The sequence below is a fragment of the Fusarium solani genome, assembly GCF_023522795.1.
Source record: "Fusarium solani strain SB1 chromosome Unknown bctg00000000, whole genome shotgun sequence".
Lineage (NCBI taxonomy): Eukaryota > Fungi > Ascomycota > Sordariomycetes > Hypocreales > Nectriaceae > Fusarium > Fusarium solani.
The window spans coordinates 3,590,163-3,608,131 of record NW_027072157.1 but is presented as its reverse complement, the minus strand read 5'-3'; the positions used below and the strand labels follow the sequence as shown (position 1 = coordinate 3,608,131).

General features: G+C 50.2%; 8 protein-coding genes across 8 annotated transcripts; 5 read left to right on the top strand and 3 right to left on the bottom strand.

The window, feature by feature from the left end:
* Positions 1–1,124: 1,124 nt before the first annotated feature.
* Positions 1,125–2,665, top strand: MRS44_001150 (uncharacterized protein; the record flags this gene model as incomplete). Its single annotated transcript, XM_046270476.2, has 4 exons — positions 1,125–2,144; positions 2,201–2,288; positions 2,344–2,539; positions 2,596–2,665. 4 exons carry the CDS (start codon positions 1,125–1,127, stop codon positions 2,663–2,665), a joined length of 1,374 nt encoding a protein of 457 aa, XP_046139054.2.
* Positions 2,666–3,205: 540 nt separating this feature from the next.
* On the top strand, positions 3,206–3,748 carry MRS44_001149 (uncharacterized protein; the record flags this gene model as incomplete). Its single annotated transcript, XM_046273473.2, has 1 exon — positions 3,206–3,748. The coding sequence occupies one exon, from the start codon at positions 3,206–3,208 to the stop codon at positions 3,746–3,748; it is 543 nt and encodes a 180-aa protein (XP_046139053.2).
* A 142-nt stretch (positions 3,749–3,890) lies between these two features.
* On the bottom strand, positions 3,891–5,080 carry MRS44_001148 (uncharacterized protein; the record flags this gene model as incomplete). Its single annotated transcript, XM_046267651.2, has 2 exons — positions 3,891–4,088; positions 4,145–5,080. The coding sequence occupies 2 exons, from the start codon at positions 5,078–5,080 to the stop codon at positions 3,891–3,893; spliced, it is 1,134 nt and encodes a 377-aa protein (XP_046139052.1).
* A 2,624-nt stretch (positions 5,081–7,704) lies between these two features.
* Positions 7,705–8,025, bottom strand: MRS44_001147 (uncharacterized protein; the record flags this gene model as incomplete). The annotated part of the gene is made up of 1 exon (XM_046273472.1): positions 7,705–8,025. The coding sequence occupies one exon, from the start codon at positions 8,023–8,025 to the stop codon at positions 7,705–7,707; it is 321 nt and encodes a 106-aa protein (XP_046139051.1).
* A 1,002-nt stretch (positions 8,026–9,027) lies between these two features.
* On the bottom strand, positions 9,028–9,941 carry MRS44_001146 (uncharacterized protein; the record flags this gene model as incomplete). Its single annotated transcript, XM_046275090.2, has 2 exons — positions 9,028–9,347; positions 9,401–9,941. 2 exons carry the CDS (start codon positions 9,939–9,941, stop codon positions 9,028–9,030), a joined length of 861 nt encoding a protein of 286 aa, XP_046139050.1.
* A 2,050-nt stretch (positions 9,942–11,991) lies between these two features.
* On the top strand, positions 11,992–13,227 carry MRS44_001145 (uncharacterized protein; the record flags this gene model as incomplete). Its single annotated transcript, XM_046275089.2, has 1 exon — positions 11,992–13,227. One exon carries the CDS (start codon positions 11,992–11,994, stop codon positions 13,225–13,227), a length of 1,236 nt encoding a protein of 411 aa, XP_046139049.2.
* A 266-nt stretch (positions 13,228–13,493) lies between these two features.
* Positions 13,494–15,203, top strand: MRS44_001144 (uncharacterized protein; the record flags this gene model as incomplete). Its single annotated transcript, XM_046275088.2, has 3 exons — positions 13,494–14,000; positions 14,056–14,245; positions 14,296–15,203. The coding sequence occupies 3 exons, from the start codon at positions 13,494–13,496 to the stop codon at positions 15,201–15,203; spliced, it is 1,605 nt and encodes a 534-aa protein (XP_046139048.2).
* Positions 15,204–15,573: 370 nt separating this feature from the next.
* Positions 15,574–17,732, top strand: MRS44_001143 (uncharacterized protein; the record flags this gene model as incomplete). Its single annotated transcript, XM_065623574.1, has 2 exons — positions 15,574–17,063; positions 17,111–17,732. The coding sequence occupies 2 exons, from the start codon at positions 15,574–15,576 to the stop codon at positions 17,730–17,732; spliced, it is 2,112 nt and encodes a 703-aa protein (XP_065480016.1).
* Positions 17,733–17,969: the final 237 nt, after the last annotated feature.

Sequence of the window (17,969 nt, the reverse complement as noted above, 5' to 3'; positions counted from 1 at the left end):
CCGCTGCCGCCATCGTCACCGACGCCCGGAGCCTCGAGCTCACTGTGCTATTAGATTTCTCCTTATTTTGTCTGCTCTCTGGCCGGCACTGCTCTCGGCCAGTGTCTCACGGCAAACGGACTGTGGACCTTACCTTTTTTTGTGTCATTTTGTCGATGCCCTGTCCAGTCATTTTTAGTCTTATTTCTACATCTACCACCTCGGCAACAGACGAGGTTGTTGGGAGTTTTATTTGTTGCTCATTCGGGAAAGGGAGGCCATTAATCGCGTACGGGTACAATGGGGTTGGCCGGAAGGGAAATGTTCGGACATCTGGTTAAGAAGGGTGACGGGCGGGAGGTGAGATTGGGGTGGCGCGGGGGTGTTGCAGGGCGTATATACCCATTTTAAAGAAGGTAAGGAAGGTCATGGATGTTTAAAGGGGACCGAGTAGTCGGTCCAAGCTGGTTTGAATGGGGATGGGATGGGATGGGATGATTGGGGATGACTGGGAAAGGGGCTTGCTGTGCGGCGTCGGTGTCTCTGCCTCGGAAAGGGATTAATCCGCAGGAGACAAGAATTCAATAAGACGTGATTAAGAGTTACAGTGCTCCAGAAGGCTCCGTTCTTTTCTTGTGGTGGTGGATCGTGAGACGAAAGCAAAGGCGAGACGTCGCATGTCGTGATGACGTATGTATTTATAGGTATTCCACCAGGAAGGATCCGATAAGATTTGTAGGTAGCGTATCGTGAAAGGATTTGACAGCTCACAATTGACACGGCGCTAATGCCAACTTACACAACGGATGTCTCCAGACTGCTCCGGGGGAGCGAGAATGCACATTCGGGTCGGGGTGAGCGACGGCGGAGTTGCGGAGTTGCGGAGTTTGCGGGCGGAGGTTTTTCGTCCGATTCGGCCGGAGACATGATGGGTTCGGGGCAACATTGGGGCCGGCCCGTGTGCTTACTGCTTGCATCAAAGTCCGCCAACTTGGCTCCTTCTTATTGAAGCAGGTCCCGCATGCTCCGACGCCGTTGAGAACTCCGACTCTTGGACACTCTTGGTTGGAAGAGAACCTGGTCACAGTCACCGCCCTACTACTGCACATAAGAGGCGCTGCTCTCTTTGAACAAGAAGAAAAAAGATGGACTCTTTCAGTCCGCTCGCGATGCGGAAGATGGACCGCGCTGCAGCATCGAGACAAAAGAGCTGCAACGCCTGCGTTAGAGGAAAGCGCAAGTGCGACAAGAAGATTCCGCGGTGCACACGCTGCGCGGCCAAGGGCTTGGACTGTGTGTATCAGAGGTTGCCACCGGGGGCGAGCTTTCACGACGAGGATATCGGAGGCGGGGCGACAGCAGCCAGCAACCTGTCAAACGAGGTGCCCGACTTTGATATGGGCTTTGATATCAACAACAACCTAGGAGCATCAAGTGCGAGCGCAAGCACAGCGACGACGACGCCCGAAAGCCTGGGCACAAACGTTTCTTCTATCCAGCTCGACTCTCCCCTCGACTTTTCCATCATCGACCATCTCATGGCCAACGACTCGACGGCCGGGTCCGAGCTGTGGAACCTCGGCGACTATGGCAGCAGCAAGATGGATATTCCACCGGTGCCGGCGCCCCTCGTGTTGAGGGACATGTCGCTTCTGGAGCAGGCCCAGCACTGCATGACAGACTTTAACCCCCTCGACGTGCACGATAAGCGCACCCGGATAGGCTTTGTCGTGGACGCGGTGAGCCATCTATACCAAGACTTTGCTCGTACGCGCACGCTGCCGTTTATCCACCCACGACTCTACGGCTCAAGCCTCCCGCGGACCATGATAGCGGCCTTTTCAGCAGCGTCAGCATACGCAGCACGCACGCCCGAGAACAAGGCTTGGGTGTACAAGCTCGTGACGGACGTGGCCAAGGACATCCACCTCGAAGGCGAGCGGGCGTCGACACCCCTGGAGAAGCTGGCTCGTGTGCAGGCTCTGGTGGTGCTCGACTCGATCCGCATGTTTGACGGCGACATTACGCTGCGGGCGGCGAGCGAGCGAGAGGCGCCGCAGTGCCTGGCGTGGCTGGGTGCGTTGGAGGAGCTGAGGGCTGAGCTCGAGGGCAAGGACGATTCGATTTCTTCCTATTCTAGGGAAAAGCCGCCGTCGTCGTGGGAGGTGAGTACAGTAAATGCATGTGGCGTGAAGCTTGCTTGCTGACGTTGCCGATGCAGGGTTGGATGCTTCTCGAAAGTATACGCCGAAGCCTCATGATGGGCTACTCTTACTTGTGTGTGACATATATCCTGAAGTCTCAAGAACGTAAGTGATTAGACTACCACGCCCTTCATCCAGTATGCATCTAACACCTCTGCAGCACCATACAGAATCTTCGAGTCCCCCTTTGCCTTTACAGCATCCAAGTACCTCTGGGAGGCCGACTCGTCCATGAACTTTTTCCGGGCGTGGCAGACCAAGCCGCAGTTCCGCGTGGCAAACATGGACTTTAGAGACGTGTGGCTGCATGCGCAGCCCGGGGACGTGGATGACTTTACGAGGCTGATGCTGACTGCGTGAGTTTTGCCAAGAAGCGTTGAGGAGTGTGTGTATGATTCTGACCGTGATGCAGGCAAATGGGACCCGACGCCATCGATAACTTTATGCATGGGAACATTTCAAACATTTCTGTGGCCGTTTGAGCACGAGTTTGATCTGGGTTTAGGTTTAAGGAGTTGACGGGATTAAATTGGTTCGAGAGACCTGGAGTTGACGGGATAACTGATTTTAGTAACGACGGTATAGAGAGCCTCATGAGGGACGAGGTCCAAGGGATATTATTGACACAATCTGACTTTAATAGATTCGAGTATTTAACTGTGGTCCTGTTCAACAAGAACTGCATCTGCATTACGCAAACTATCACGGCGTTGACTACATTTTCTTCATGGAACATGTGAGAACCTTGATCCTCCCGGTCAAGCTTGTTGAGGCACGAGAATTGGGTCACCAAAAGTCTATGGAAGGTGCGGCCGGGACGACGCAAAACAATGCAAGAAGGGAAGGCACGATGCGCAATCTACCTCCAGGGCTATCCAGGGCTATTATTCCTCCTTCTTCCCTCTTCTCTTTTTCTCTCTTCCACTTTCATACAACTTTTCCCATTCAGCATCTGTTTACTATCACTGAGGACACTCGCCATCATTGCGACCACATCTTAGCCAGAATCACAGCTATTCAACATGGACAACGCACACTCCAAGGAAATCCATACCTCATTTCCCGAGTTCCAGTACTCGAATCCCGAAAACGATGCGCAAATGCCTGATCAAGAGCCCAACCAACCACAGTCAGACAAGGCCTCTCACCAGACGACGCCTAGCACCACCGGCTCCGGACCCTACTACCCTTTTCCCTATGAGCCCCGGACACAGCTTGCCCGCACCCTTTTCTCCGCAGTCACATGGTTGAGGGTCCTGCGGTCGCTTTGCTGGGTCTTTGAAGTCGACCTGGACCCCTGGATTGGTCCTCTTCGACACGTTGTTGTATTGGACTCGTTCATCCACTTGGTCCTAATTGCTGTCTGGCTCATGCAACTTCTCGTTCGAAAGTGTGAAGCCGGCCTTGCCTTTTTCAAACCAGAAGCGGCAGCTCGGGGGGATGCTGGTGCCAAGGCGGATTTCGAGGCTCTTCGGGAGAAGCGGGATTGGAACATGCTGTGGAAGCAGAGGTCGTTTAAGCTACCGTGTATTTTCGGTGCTAGCAAAGGAGCGAATGAGCTCTAGATCATCATTCTCTTGTTGGACTTTTGACGAATCACTCATCGTGTTTGGTATCGAGATGCAGCGCTACAACTAGCTCAGCCAGCAGTTCAAAGAGTCATGCAATCAAAGCATCATGTTCTCTCTACCCATGCATCCTCGCTTATTAATCATCCGTGCCTGCGATCCTCCAAACAAGCTTCTCACCACTGACCTCCTTGTTCCTCAAAATGTCGACTGCCTTCTGGGCCCTCTCGACAGCCGTCGCCCCCTCGACAACGCGGTACCTGTTCGGAGACACTGCACCGTTCTTCAGAAGTGCAGGGATAATCTCAGGCTGCATCTTCTCCTTGAAAAACTCATTCTACTACTATTAGCCTCGCATTCTCCGTGTATCAAGTTGTATGAGTGTTGACTTACAGAAAGGTAGAAATGGGTGCGCACTCCACGGACATTAACGCCCTCGGCCCATTCTCCGACGAGAACCTTGGATGCATCCATCTCATACTCGGGCTCCTCTTCCACGGTGGCGTCCTTGAGAATGACTGGAAGCATTACGGCCACGATACTGCCGCGTTGCGCAATCTTTGTCAGGGGCTTGAGGGTGCCGTCGAGGGAACCGATGCAGTCTAGGATGTAGGGCAGCTTGGGCTCGGAGCGGTCGCCAGCATACTCGAGAATCTGGTCCACGACATCGTCCTTGCGGTAGTCGAAGCATTGGGTTGCGCCAATCCCGCGCAGGTACTCATGGTGCTTGCCACTTGCGACGGCGAGGATGTTCTTGTAGCCCCAATGGTGGAAGACCTGTACGGCAAAGATGCCCACACTGCTGGCAGCTCCCCAGATGAGGATGGGCTCATCGGCCTTCTTGGGTGTGTAACCCTCCGGGATAGGCCACGGCAGCTCGAGATTGAGGTCCGCAGTCGCTGAATGGAACACAGTGACGAGGTTGACGGGTACCGTCACAGCCTCCTCAAAGGATAGATTCTCTGGGATTTTGGAGGCCAGGTACGCAGGGATGGTGATGTACTCCTGGTGGTTGGACTCCTTGCCGCCGTGGAAAGCAAAAGCACTCACTCGGTCCCCGACCTTTAACCCCTTGAGATCCCCTCCTTCACCAACAGCGACGACAATGCCTGCAGCGCCGCCATTGCCCATGAGGGCTGGATATTCGGGGATGAGGAGACCGCCATCTGCTCGGTGGAGGTCAAGGGGTGTGGAGGCTGTCCAGTGAACGCGGACGAGGACTTCACCAGGTGCTGGAGGGTAGACAGGGACGGTGAGGGAGCTCAGAGGTGTTCGCTTTGCCGGAAGGACAACAGCTTGTTGAGTTGATGGGATAGAAAAAGACGACATGGCGTTTATAAGGGGTGGGGTTCAAGTTTTGGTATGATGTGTGTAGGGCAGTTGACCTTCAAGACTGGCTCTGTATTATCTATCATCTAAACATTTACTAGGAAAAGGCATTCCCTTAAATACTCTCGATTCATCAGTGCGATCAACTCTGAACCTACTATAACGAGTGTTCGCGTGTATGTCGCGAGGTGGCGTGAGGGGCCAGGATTTGTCATGACCAAGCTCCGTGGAACTCCTGCAAAGCCGAAAGAGGCAACTGAACCTTGACGTTTTTAATGGGGCGAAGGCGAGGCATGTTGGTTCAACTCGGTCGGGTCCTGCACATGTTTTGGAAGCTGTAGTTGGATCTGGAGCCATTGATTATGTCAAAGGGCGTTGGGTAGTTCCATATGAGGCTGATGCTGATGTAATTTTGCTTTCTTGATCAAGGGTTGAAACTGGTAAAATGATCCGCGGCATTTGCCACCATGTCGTATAAGTCAGATGACCGGGAACTCGCCACCCTGGGAACTCGCTAGCCCCACTTTAAGCTATAATACTAAGGACTATAATTATAATAATTACTTATATTATAATAAAAAGAGCTAATAATTAGCTAATTTAAGTAAATTAGCAATATAAATAGATTAAATAATAAGGTAATTAGCTTATTAATATGCCTCTTTTTTTTATTCTTATTATATTAACTCTTATTATATATAGCTTTTTTATCTTATATATAGCTTAATAAGGCGGTTTCATAACCTTTTATATCTTTATAATATATAATTAGCTTATATAAGCTTTTAATTAGTTAGCTTAATCTAATTTTATTACCCTTTTAAGAGTCTCTCTCTTAGCCTCTTATTAATTATATAGTAAAAAAGCCTCTTAGTTAAGGTTAATTTCTTAATATAAAAGATAGCCCTCATAAGGTTAATTATATCTTTAGTCTACTTAGATATATAAAAAAGAGATAATTTAGGCTCTTAATTAGCTACTTATAGTATTAAGTTATTTTCTTTAATAACTTAAACCTCTTTTTTATCTAATATTATATATAGACTTAAGAGAGGCTTTTAAATATTAATTAGCTATAGGCTTAATCCTTGCTAGCTACTCTTAATATTAGCGTTTATAAATATAGCGACCTAAGCTTTATAATAATATTAAAAGAAGATTACCTTTATTATTAGGCCTTCTTTAATTAATAAGGCTATAAAAGAGAGCTTATTTTAATAATTTTCCTTAAAAATATTAAAATATAATAAGTTAAAAAGCTAAAGGATATATAATATATATATTAATAAGTAATAAGGATATATATTTACTTTAAAGTAATTAAAAATAAAAGCCTTAAATAAGTAATTATTATACTTATTTAAGAAAAAAAAGCTTTTTTTATTAATTTCTTTTAGCCTAATATATAAAATAAAGACCTTTTTAAGCTATTTATAGCTAATTATATTATTAGTCTAGCTCTTTAGAGATATTATAAAAAATTAATTATTTAAAAAGAAAAAATTCTAAAAACTATTATTATTAAAGCTCTTAACTTTTAAAAATAATTAAAAGGGAAAAGGTTTAGTTATTTATACTTATATACTTAGTAATAATAACTTAATTATATAACTTATAGTCTTTTTTAATTATTTTTTTCTTTAATTAGCTAGTTACTAGGCTATTAAGCCTAACTCCTTAGAAAATATTAATTTTATTTATATTTTAATAATAATAATATTAAATAATAATAACCTTTAGGTTCTTTAATTAATTAAACTAAGACTAAATAATAATTACTTTTAAGTTTCTAATTTACTTAGTTTTAATTTAAGTTATATAAAGTATTTTAATTTATTAATTATAACCTATAAACCTTTTAATTTAATATTTACTAAATAGCCTTAAGTCTTTTTAAGCCTTAAGTATATATTATATTAATTACCTAATTTAGAAATATATTAATATAATTTCTAAAGTATCTTAAACTCTTAGCTAATTATAAATCTTCTTTTAAGAGTATAAAAGAGTTACTATTAGCTCTTATAAGCCCTCCCTTTTAGCTCTTTTCTAGTAAGTTAATCCTAGAGGGAAGATTAAGGAACTAAGTACTAATTAGCTACTTTAATAATTAATTTTTATTTTTAACCTTTTAAATTACCTTATTAAGGTTTTTACTTATATATTTAGGTATTTTAATTTAATATAAAAATTATTATATAAGTAATTAGCTTAATAAGGGTTATAGTATTAAAGGGAAAAGCGGGGGGTAGCGGGTTCCCGGTCATCTGACTTAACATGCGCATTTTCATAGATATATAACCAGAGATGAATATGTTGAATTGGCAGCATAGTAGGCAATAAGGGAAGCACCACTAACTAAAGTGGCGCGCCATGCTTTTTGGCCTAGTGGTTACTTTCCGACAGAATAATACGTAAAAGAAGGTATTATTAGACGTTCGACTTGTTGGCTTCCATAAAACTTGATCCATCCTTTCGCTTGCAGTTTCCTCCCAGATAACCCAGCAGATAGCCAACAAACATATTCCAATTCCAGCACACAAAACAGAAATAACGCCATCCAAAACACAGGTATCTCTCTCTTTCTCTCTTCCCATTTTCCACCCTTGACTCCCAAAGCAATTTCAAACAGTCGTTGAGCCCATAAGGGCCGTACGAGGCGCAGGCCCGACGTCGACGTGGTTAGGCGTAGGCCTCCCCTCCATGGCGTCGCTCCTCGCGGTGGGCGGGCGGCCGAGGTCTGCCACCACGTCGCGGACGCGCTGTCGCATGCCTCGCCGCTGCTTCTGGACGGGGTCATTTGGCAGCTCATTCTTGGCCAAGGTCTCGGTGATGGCTTCGACCTTTGCTGGCGGTGTCGGCTGTGCGTCCTTGGAGGTGGAGAAGACGGTCGAGCCCGAGAGGGTGGAGGCGGCGTCGGAGCTTGTGGAGGGACGATGATCCATGATTTCTTGTGGGAGATGACTTGTGCAATGAACAATGATCGAGGGTCACTTGCGATGTTGATGATGGAGATTCAGATCTTGAGTGCGTGATATTAATCAATGTCGTTGTTGAGGGAAACACGGGGGGTGGGAAGGTGGCGCCGCGCTTTTTGTATGCCCGTCCTCTCGGGAAGGAGGTAGAGGTACCTACCTACTGTACCTCCTGCACTTAAGAGAGCAAGGGTCTAGAGTGTTTTGACCAAGTTAGTACCCCGCGCGCTGGCTGAGGTGCTCATAGCGCAATCCCACCACATCTTCAGCCCTGCGTGAAATGACCTGATATCCATCTTTATCACTCTTTGTGTGTAACCATATTGAAGCCTTCAACAGGCCAAGAGGCCAAGACGGGTATCGCATGTTGTTCAGGGACGCATCCATCTTGGCGATTGCCAACGCCAGTATACGCTGTGTGTTGTTGACACTGTCCCTGGCTCTAACTGATAATGCACTCATGCACCAGTGAAGCCATTGATAACCAGCCGCACTCGATGCAACCCTCCCCAACCGAACTGGAAAGGAACCCAACTGCTGCACCCAATTACTACCCAGATAGGGAGTAGCCAGGATAACCGAATATGATTCGCAAAGACTTCCAAGTGGACCTGCTAAGCTAAGGATTTAAGCCTATTCACGTTTCGCCCACCGGCACTACCAGTGCCGTGGTACAAAACGACGATCAGCAGCTTGCTCTCAAGGATACATAAACTTGTTCATTAGTTGGGCTATAAAATACATCATCTTGGCCAACGCTTTCCAGCGCCAACTCGAGGACCGGCTATCATCAAGATCCACAGCCCAGCACCATGATTCGCCCTATAATATAGCAGTGATAGACCCAGACGCCGAAACTCCCAGCCATACCTCCAAGCCCAATCCAATTCGAACCCACGGTATATCGTCGTGCGGGTGCCCAATAAGATTGCACAGGCCGTAAAACAAGACAAACGAGAAATGCTGATTACCTTAGTGTGCTGCTCCGCCCTTGACGAACCGTTCAGAAACCTCTACCCGCTTGTTTCCGAGGTCAACAATCTTGGCCACCAGCTTGTTCGCATTATCCATCTCGACAATGTCATCAGCGCCTCCGAGGCTCACACCGTTGACCATGATGTTGGGAACGGTCCTTCGTCCTGTAGTCTCGAGCAGCTGGTCTTGCAGAGCTTGACCCTGAGGGTGCTCGTCAAGCTCAACCACGTACGGCTCAGGTGTGATGGCGTATTTCTCGAGCAAAAGGCCCTTGGCTCTCTTCGAGTAGGGGCAATAAGACTTGGAAAAGATGATCACTAGGTGGCAGTTAGTCAAGCCCAAGCCGTTGTTATATCCAAGATCCACTTACCAGGCGACTTCTTGAGGATAGAATCGAGCTCATCTCGCGCCTCAAGCTGCTCCTTGGTCTTGGTCTCGGCCTGGGGCTGCTTCTCCTTGGAAGCACCAACAACATCTTTGCCCCCGCTGGCAGGTTTGGCGACCTTGTCCTTGTCCTGACCTTCTGCTGAGCTTCCAACACCGACAACGTTGCGCGGGGGATCGGGTCGCAGTCCACCCTTCTCGTTGGCCTTGTCCTTGGCCTCCAGCTCGGCTGCCTTTAGGCGCTCCTGCATCTGGACGGCCATCTCCTTGTCGTCCTCGTCAACATCGCCATCCCCATCCTTATCAGCGGGTATGTGCCCGGCCTTTTGCCCCGTTTGAGAGTCTACCACGGCTTGCCCAGGCGGCGAGTTCCCGCCCATTGCATGCTGCGTCTTCTTGATAAATTCCTGGTTGCCATATGCCTCGGCATCGCGGTGCGAGTCGAAGCCAGAGGTGTAGAAGAGGATAAAGATGAATGTTCCCAGGGTCGCCAGGATCAGCAGGCGCACTCGGCGTGGAGAAGGCATGATGGGAAGTGGGAGGGCGATGGCGAGACCAGGGTGGATGCGCTAGGGAGCTTTGGTGGGTGGTGTTCGGGGCGTCGCGTGAGGCCGTGCAAGATCAATTCGACATTCGAGGCGTCAAGGAGCGTTGGGAGAGAACGAAGGGAAGGTTGAAAGCGCGACAAGGAGTAAGTCGGCTACCTAGTTCATCAGAGTCTGGTAGAAGAAGGCGACGTGGACGTGAGGGAGAGGGAGAGAGAGAGGGATACGAGAGACAGGCCAGAAAGGGAGACGTGATCATAGCTCCCCCAGACCGTGTCCAACCCGACGGGTTTAATTGGGGCCTTGGGCCAATCATGGCGCGTCGTTGATTTGGACTGTGCGCACAGTGACATGAACTGTGCAACCTAGCTTGAAGCTCTAAAGGCACTGGATGATTAACATAAGGGAAGTTGATTATGTTGTAACTAGATAGATATCGATAGAAAGGGTATTGACAAAGTAAATGTTCCAGTTGCGCCCAAATATCAGCCCGATTAACCCCCGACTGACCCGACCCGTTCTTCAGTCCGTCACCCATTTTGCTCCCGCAACACTTCCTACCTTCCGGGTTAATAATAGCCTTGCGTATTCTGGAAATAGATGACTTACTAATGATTGCTCACAATGTCACACTCTCATCCACAAAGCGACCTTGGACTCTTTCAATGTCATTGGCTTCGGGTACGTTCGTGTCCCCTGCCCGAGCACTTTCACTGGGCGCTTGAGCAGGCTCAAACAAGACATGAGGCGCACCGTGAGAAGAGCGAGATCTCAAGTGTTGGTGGACATGCGTGTGTCGAGCGTGTAGGCTCCGGTGGTTGTGGTTGTGCATGGCTGGTGCAGCCTGAAGCCCGAGGGCCCAGAAGAAAAAGGCGAGGAAGATGGAGAGCCTGAGAGAAAGCATCTTGTCCGGGATATTGCTCGAGAGGAGATTGAGGATTGTAGTGGCTTGTTTGGATTGATGCCGCTTCTGTGCTTGTCGGTGACTCCGAAGCTGAAATGGGACTTGATGCTTTATATGCCTTCAGCCTCCAGCCGCTCCCTTTCCTGCATCAGGACCATGACGACAGATGGGTCGTTCGCATTAAGCCCATAGTCACTCCTTGCTTTCTGCAATCAGCCTTTGGGATGTCGCTCGTGACCCTCCAGCACAGGAATTCGAAGGGTCCTGAGCCGCGCCGAGACACCATGTCTCTCCCTCTGCTCTCGACAGAGGCACCATCTTTACCCGAACCAGCCCCTGCGGCCAATGCGCCAGAAAACAAGGCGGATCAGGTGGCCCGAGAGCGCCCTGCTCCCGGGAGGATGGCATGTAAAGTCAAACTATTGACGTTTGGCAATGTCTTATCCTGATGTCACCCGTATGCCAGGTCGTTGAAAACGTCCTTAACGTCGGGCGACCCTCATTCAAAGGGAAGGCTGGCGGTTGTGAAACATTCCCAATATTCGCAGTCTACCGCTACCCTAGGCTCTCTACCACACGATAGTAGATGTATGGGATCATGATTCGAATCGAGCATTGGGACAATCTTCCCTTTGCGAGAAATTATTGAGCTTCTTCTCCCTCTGAAGGCGACTTACAAGGCAGCTGTCCTTACTCAGCATAGCCGACTGTGGAGCCAATCAAAAGTTGCCAAAGTGCTCTATGCGACCTCCACGGTGGCACTTTGAAGTTGCCAAGTTGCAAATCAGCAAATCCACCAGTACAATTCTAGCGACTTCGATTTATGGGCGAAAATAAGTGTCCTCTTCAAAGCGCTTGACTCATAATCATCAACTTGTTTTTATTATTTAAAATATATTTTCTCGAGTAGATACCCATTTCCAACCTTTAATTCTGCATCTTCAACGACGGGCCGATTTTACTAAAGCCAAATACGCCCCGTTTTCCACCCTCCAACCTCTCCTTCTCCTCTAACTGAAGGGTTTACCACCATTTCGCCCCCCTCGTCTCACTTATTGGACACGCTTCAACACCTTCACTCATCCCGTTCCCTAGAGATTCGGGTACTCAGACATCTACATCGTCAAGATGACACCCTTCAGGGTAAAATCTCTCCCGCTTGCTCTCGCCCTGATATTCGGCATCCTCACTTGCATCCTCGCCGCACCAACAGTCGCCTCAAAACCATCTCCCTCGGCAGATGTCGACCTCATCTGTCACACCGACAACCCCCAAGACTGTTACCCGCGGGTGTTCCAACCCACAGATGAATTTCAGATTGTCCACGATGATCAGGAACTCCCCCATGGACTCCATGTCCGTTTGAACATGGCGACTGGCAAGAAGGAAGCCAAGATCAATGTACCTGATGAGAGCGACCCGGCACTGGAAGGTCTACCTGTTGACCAGGCAGTTCTTGTCGTTGACCCAGAGCAACCAGAGACCCCCCAGATCCCCAAGGGCGCCCCAGCGTATGATGCTGTCGGGAAGATTAAGGAGCCAGAGAGTGACTACGAGGGCAAGCCTTTCTTTGAAGCCATGAAACTGTTGAGGAGCGGTGTCACCGACGGCGGCAAGGAATTTGATGATGCCCTCGCGGGAATGGAGGAGCTTTCTCACGACATCTATTACGGCCTCAAGGTCACCGAGGAGCCGGCCGTTCTAAAGTCGCTGTTTTGCATCATGGTTGATCGTGATGTTCCATTTACACCGGGCGTCACTCCTCGAGACCAGCAAGCAGCCGCCATCCTCGGGAGCGCATTGCAAAACAACGCCGCCGCATTGAAGGAGGTTACTAAGGAATGGCCACGCCTCATGGAGACGACCTGCCCCAAGACCAACAAGTCCTTGAGGGAAGGCTTTTATTCGACCTTTATCCCCAATGACGTCCCGTCCCCAACCAACAACAAGATCCTGGCGTCAAAGGTCAAGGCCAGAGTCGGAGCCATCAACGGCCTCCTCAAGAGCGACCTGATCCGGGAAGAATTTCTCGCCAACGATGGCATGCGGAGGCTCCTCGAACTCCTCACCGTGGACATCAAGGAGTGGGCACCAGCGCACCGCAAGGTCGGCCAGCTGGTCCTCGACACGTTCCTCGACGAGGACATGGGGGCCAAGCTGGGCCAGTGGCCTCGTACGGCCCGGGCCACCGACGCCGAGTGCCGGGTGAGCGAGACGCAGACCGAGGAGGGGTGCTGGGATTACCATGTGGCGAGGATCATGAAGGCGAATAAGCGGGATAGTAGCCATTGGAGTCGGGATTTGAATGACCGACTTGCCGCGTTGCGGAAGAGTGGAAAGATTCCTCCTCGAGTTGAACTATAGAGCGTTGTCTGAGTAATTACGGTTAAATGAATTAAAAAAAAATATGCGTGCTCAAAGACTTGTAATTGTGTTCAGTCGTGGTTTTTTAAGAAAGTCATGATACCCATTTTTGGTGTTGAGGCGGCCAATTGATTGCCCAGTGCGTAAAGAATTTCATGGTTTGAATTCTTGCTCTTCCGTTTACGCTCACAACACCACTCTCAGCAAGGCGATTTTTCATCCCATCTTTGATTACGACTATCTCATAAACAACCTCAAGAGACAAAATGCAAGACTCGCCACCCTTTCAGGTCAAGCACCATCTCAAAGGCCGCTGCCTCATCGCCAGCAGATCCTTTACCCCAGGCGACACGATCCTCACATTCACGCCCACCATCCTCATCCCCTCATTCTCCCACGCAGGCACTGTCTGCAGTCACTGCTTCAAACCGGGTGAGCCCCGCAGCTGCTCGCGATGCCATGCTGTTGCCTACTGCGACGCCTCGTGCCAGTCGGCGGCCTGGAAAGCCATCCACTCCAAGGAGTGCAAGGTACTGCAAAAGGTTGCTGCACAGGGCCGGCCAGGTCTTCCGACGCCCGTGAGAGCTGTTGTTCAGGCGCTGGTCAAGGCAGACGTTGGCGCTGCGCTTGAAGATCTGGAGGGAAATGACTTGTGCTGGAGAGGAAGTGATAAATGGGCCGACATGGAGATGATGGCCATGGGCGCAAGTGCGTTTGCTGGTCTGGGGACTACCCAAGAGGCTGTCAAAAAGGCCTTGAGTCTTCTATGCAAGGTATTAAATGCAGCACTCTGAGATTGTGGGTATGTTCAGTAACATAGCGAGGTAGATTCAAACCAATGCGTTTCATAGATACGATGCGGATCTTGGTCAAGTCGGCATCTTTCTAGAACCAAGGCTTGCCATGGCAAATCACTCGTGCATTCCAAATGCCACAGTGCAGTTTGTCGGCAGGAGAGCCATCCTCAGGGCAGAGAGGCCGATCAAGGCTGACGAGGAGATTGAGATCTCTTATACAGGTCTGTTTCCATCTTGCTAGCATCCGAAGCGTCGATTAACAGGTTCTCAGACTACAACTACCCCCTATCCAAACGAAAGGAAGCGCTTGCTCCCTACTTTTTCACCTGCGGGTGTCCTCGGTGCAGGCAAGACCTGATCAACTACCAAGTGTGCGCCCAGTCTCCCGTCGTCGACATGAACCGTCAGGGTCTCGTCTCGGACCTCTCAAAGCTGCGTGAGCACCCAGCAGGCGTAGACTGGGACAAAGCTTCTCTAGGGAGAGAACACAGCGAGAAGCTAGTCGACCTCATCGATTCAAAGGAAACGTCTGGTTCGTTAGAGGAGCGCCGTGCAGTTCTACAATCTTGGTATCAGAAATGCCAAGGGCTGATTTCTGAAAACATGTGGGCGGTATCACCTCTGCCGCAACTCTTGACCGAGATATCGATTCTCTACGCAGAGGAGGGCAACTTTGTGTACGCCTTGGCAACAGCATGCCATATCGCTACGGCCTGCGACCCATATCGACATGTGGCGCCGTTTCACCCGGTCCGTATAAAGGGTCTCTTCCTCGTCGCAAAGCTTCTCGCCAACACGGCAGCCGACACAGCCTCCCTGGGCAACTCACCGGCTGTTGCAGCAAGAGGGGGCCTTAACCAGCGAGCACTGCAGGCCCTCCAGGACATTGATCAAGTATCGTTGTGTCAGATGCTTCTCATCATGGTGGTCCTCAAGTCAATCCCAGCAGAGTACGTCCAAGAGTGGGAGCTCTCCATCTCAGCAAAGCAGATGCTGCAGATGCTGGACGAGATCAAGCAGCTGCCAGGCAGAGGCCAAGAGCAGTCTTTGATCAGCCTGTGGGAAGAGGACCCTGAACACGACCAGGCGCAAGCGTTCTTCAAGTATGCTGTGTTGAAGCAAGTTGATGCTCTATCAGACCTTGGGTTGGAAATGCTCAAGATGGACTTTGGTCGATGAGCTTAAATAGAATAGAAGATAAGATCAGGGCCCCAATAGCACTTTCTGAAGGCCTCCTATTCATTGCTCGTTTGAAACAATTGAATGTGATGTCGTGTTAATCGTCGAAACGCGTAAAGTAGGTCGCGAACTATCACGACAAAGGCCCCACGTGATTGGTCGATCTTGCATCCGCTTATCTTATCGGAGAGCTCTGTCCCCACCTTCCCTCTTCTAAAAATCGAGTTCGCGAAAAGTACGTACCTTGGTTCGCATGGAAATCTCAGCTACACTGCACTCCAAGCTTCGCAGCTTTCCTCCCTCTGACAAACATCTTCTTCACGATTCCAATCCAAGCGGCGCCCAATTTTTGCGCTCGCATAAATCCAGCATGGGTAAGAAAACGAGGAGAAAGTCCAACCGGCCCATCGACAAAACCCTTACCGCCGCCCTAGGAGCTGAACCCGACCTCGAGCCCAGTCAACAGGCATCCTCCGCCGAATCTCACGATGCGACCCAGCAGCTGGAGAAGCCCAATGATTCCGGAGATGTAGCGCCGGTTGTCGAGAAGGATACTCCGACCCAGAGCGACGGGAGCCTCAAGCGCGCGACGCCCCATGATGCCGACGACGAGGATGGAGGGTGGCAGGTTGTTTCGCGAGCAAACAAGAAGCTCAAGAAGATCCCCAAGCCTGGCAAGAACTATCCCACTATCGCGTTCTCGCCCAACGCCCGACTCCAGTCCAAAATCAACATCTCGCAGTTGCGAGACCTGGTAACATACATCTTTGCCGACGGTCCTGGCCCCCAGTGGATCGGCATCACCCATCGTCCTGCCTTTCGCAAGATCGTTGCCATTATGATACCCGGCCTGGAGGAGGCCATGTTCAAGGATACGGTGGACTTTGCGACATACAATGACGTCGTAAGAGGAGAGGTTTCCATCGGCACATCACCCGACGACTATTATCCTAGGGTACTAAAGAAGGAGCGTTTACCAGAGGTGCTGCAGCCATTTGCAGACATGTTTACACATCTGTGGCCCGTCAAGACGCCAGGTGACGACAAGCATGGAAAGATGCACTCGCCAATGGCAGCCTTTCTAACAACACCCATTCCCAAGGACAAGATCAACAAGAAGGGCGTCAAGCCAGCATCAGAACCCCAAGGGTGGAAAAACCAGAGGACCCGCATCACAGAGTTCCTCTGCACTGCTGATGAGCTAAGTGATAACGGCTATCTAGTTCATCCAGCTTTGCTACCAGAGGGCGTCGCCAGGGATGAGTTTGTTGCCCCCGAAGGTTGGGTGGTGACCAAGGTGGACAAGCTCGAGGATGGGGAAGTCCCTGAGGACGAGGTCCAGCAGGGCAGCATCACGGCGGGCCGAGAAGTCTTGGCTCTCGACTGCGAGATGTGCATGACTGGCGAGAACGAGTTCTCCCTGACGCGCATCAGCATAGTCAACTGGACCGGCGACGTGGTGCTTGATGAGCTGGTCAAGCCCGACAAGCCCATTATTGACTACGTCACCCAGTTCTCTGGCATCACAGAAGAGATGCTCGCACCTGTAACAACTACCCTGCGCGATATTCAGGAGAAGCTCCTGGAGATTCTACACCCTCGTACAATCTTGGTCGGCCATTCCTTGGAGTCTGACACCAAGGCCCTCCAGATTTCTCACCCTTTCGTCGTCGACACCTCCATCATCTTCCCCCATCCTCGCGGACCTCCTCTCAAGTCCTCCCTCAAATGGCTTGCGCAAAAATACTTGTCCAAGGAGATTCAAAAGGGCGGCGCCAACGGCCACGACAGCATCGAGGACGCCAAGACCTGTCTCGATCTGGTCAAGCAAAAGTGCGAAAAGGGCAAGGCATGGGGCACGTCGGACGCCCAAGGCGAAAACCTCTTCCGCAGGCTGGCGCGAGCAGGCACCGCATACAAGGCTCAGGGGGAGAAGCCGGCGGGTTAGAGGTTGGCAAGACGAGCGCTGCTGTAGACTGGGGCGACCCGTCCAAGAGCGCCGGAGGCGGTGCGACACATCAACTCGGCTGTAGGAACGACGAGGATGTGACCAACAACGTCATCCGCGCCGTCAAAGGAGACGAAGACGGACTCGAGATCCGCGGTGGAGGCGTCGACTTTGTATGGGCCAGGATGCGTGAGCTCGAGGCCCTCCAAGGCTGGTGGAACCGTAACCGCATCGACAACCCCAGCAGCGATGGCGGTCCACCACAAGATGGAAGCGACGATGCATCATCGTCCTCATCCAAGTCCCAGTTGGAGCAAGCCCTCGGCCGCCTCACGGAGCGTCTCGGGCGCATCTACGAGGCCCTTCCCCCTTGTACCGCCTTCATGCTGTACAGTGGCTCAGGTGACCCGCGCGAGATGTCCCGCCTGCAGAAGATACAGTCGCAGTGGCGCAAGGAGTACAACACGCCCGGCAAGAAGTGGGACGAGCTGAGCGTCAAGTGGACCGACACCGAGGAGCAGGCCCTCAAGGCGGCAGCTCGCAAGGCCCGGGCCGGCATCGGCTTTGTGAGCGTCAAGTGAATGAATGATTGATTGATTTCAATGTCTGGACATGTATTCTAAAATGGACGGTCTATTATGTAGAGGCTACATACATGTAATGAAACAAAAGGGCCTGGTATTGATAGGAAAGGGGGTATATGTAGTGGCAGTCCTAGAGCCACTTCCCTTGTCTTGTCTTGTCTTGACATACATATACTTCATATTTGTCTTGGTACAAAAAGCCCCCCAATAGAGACAAATGAAAAGGATGAAAGC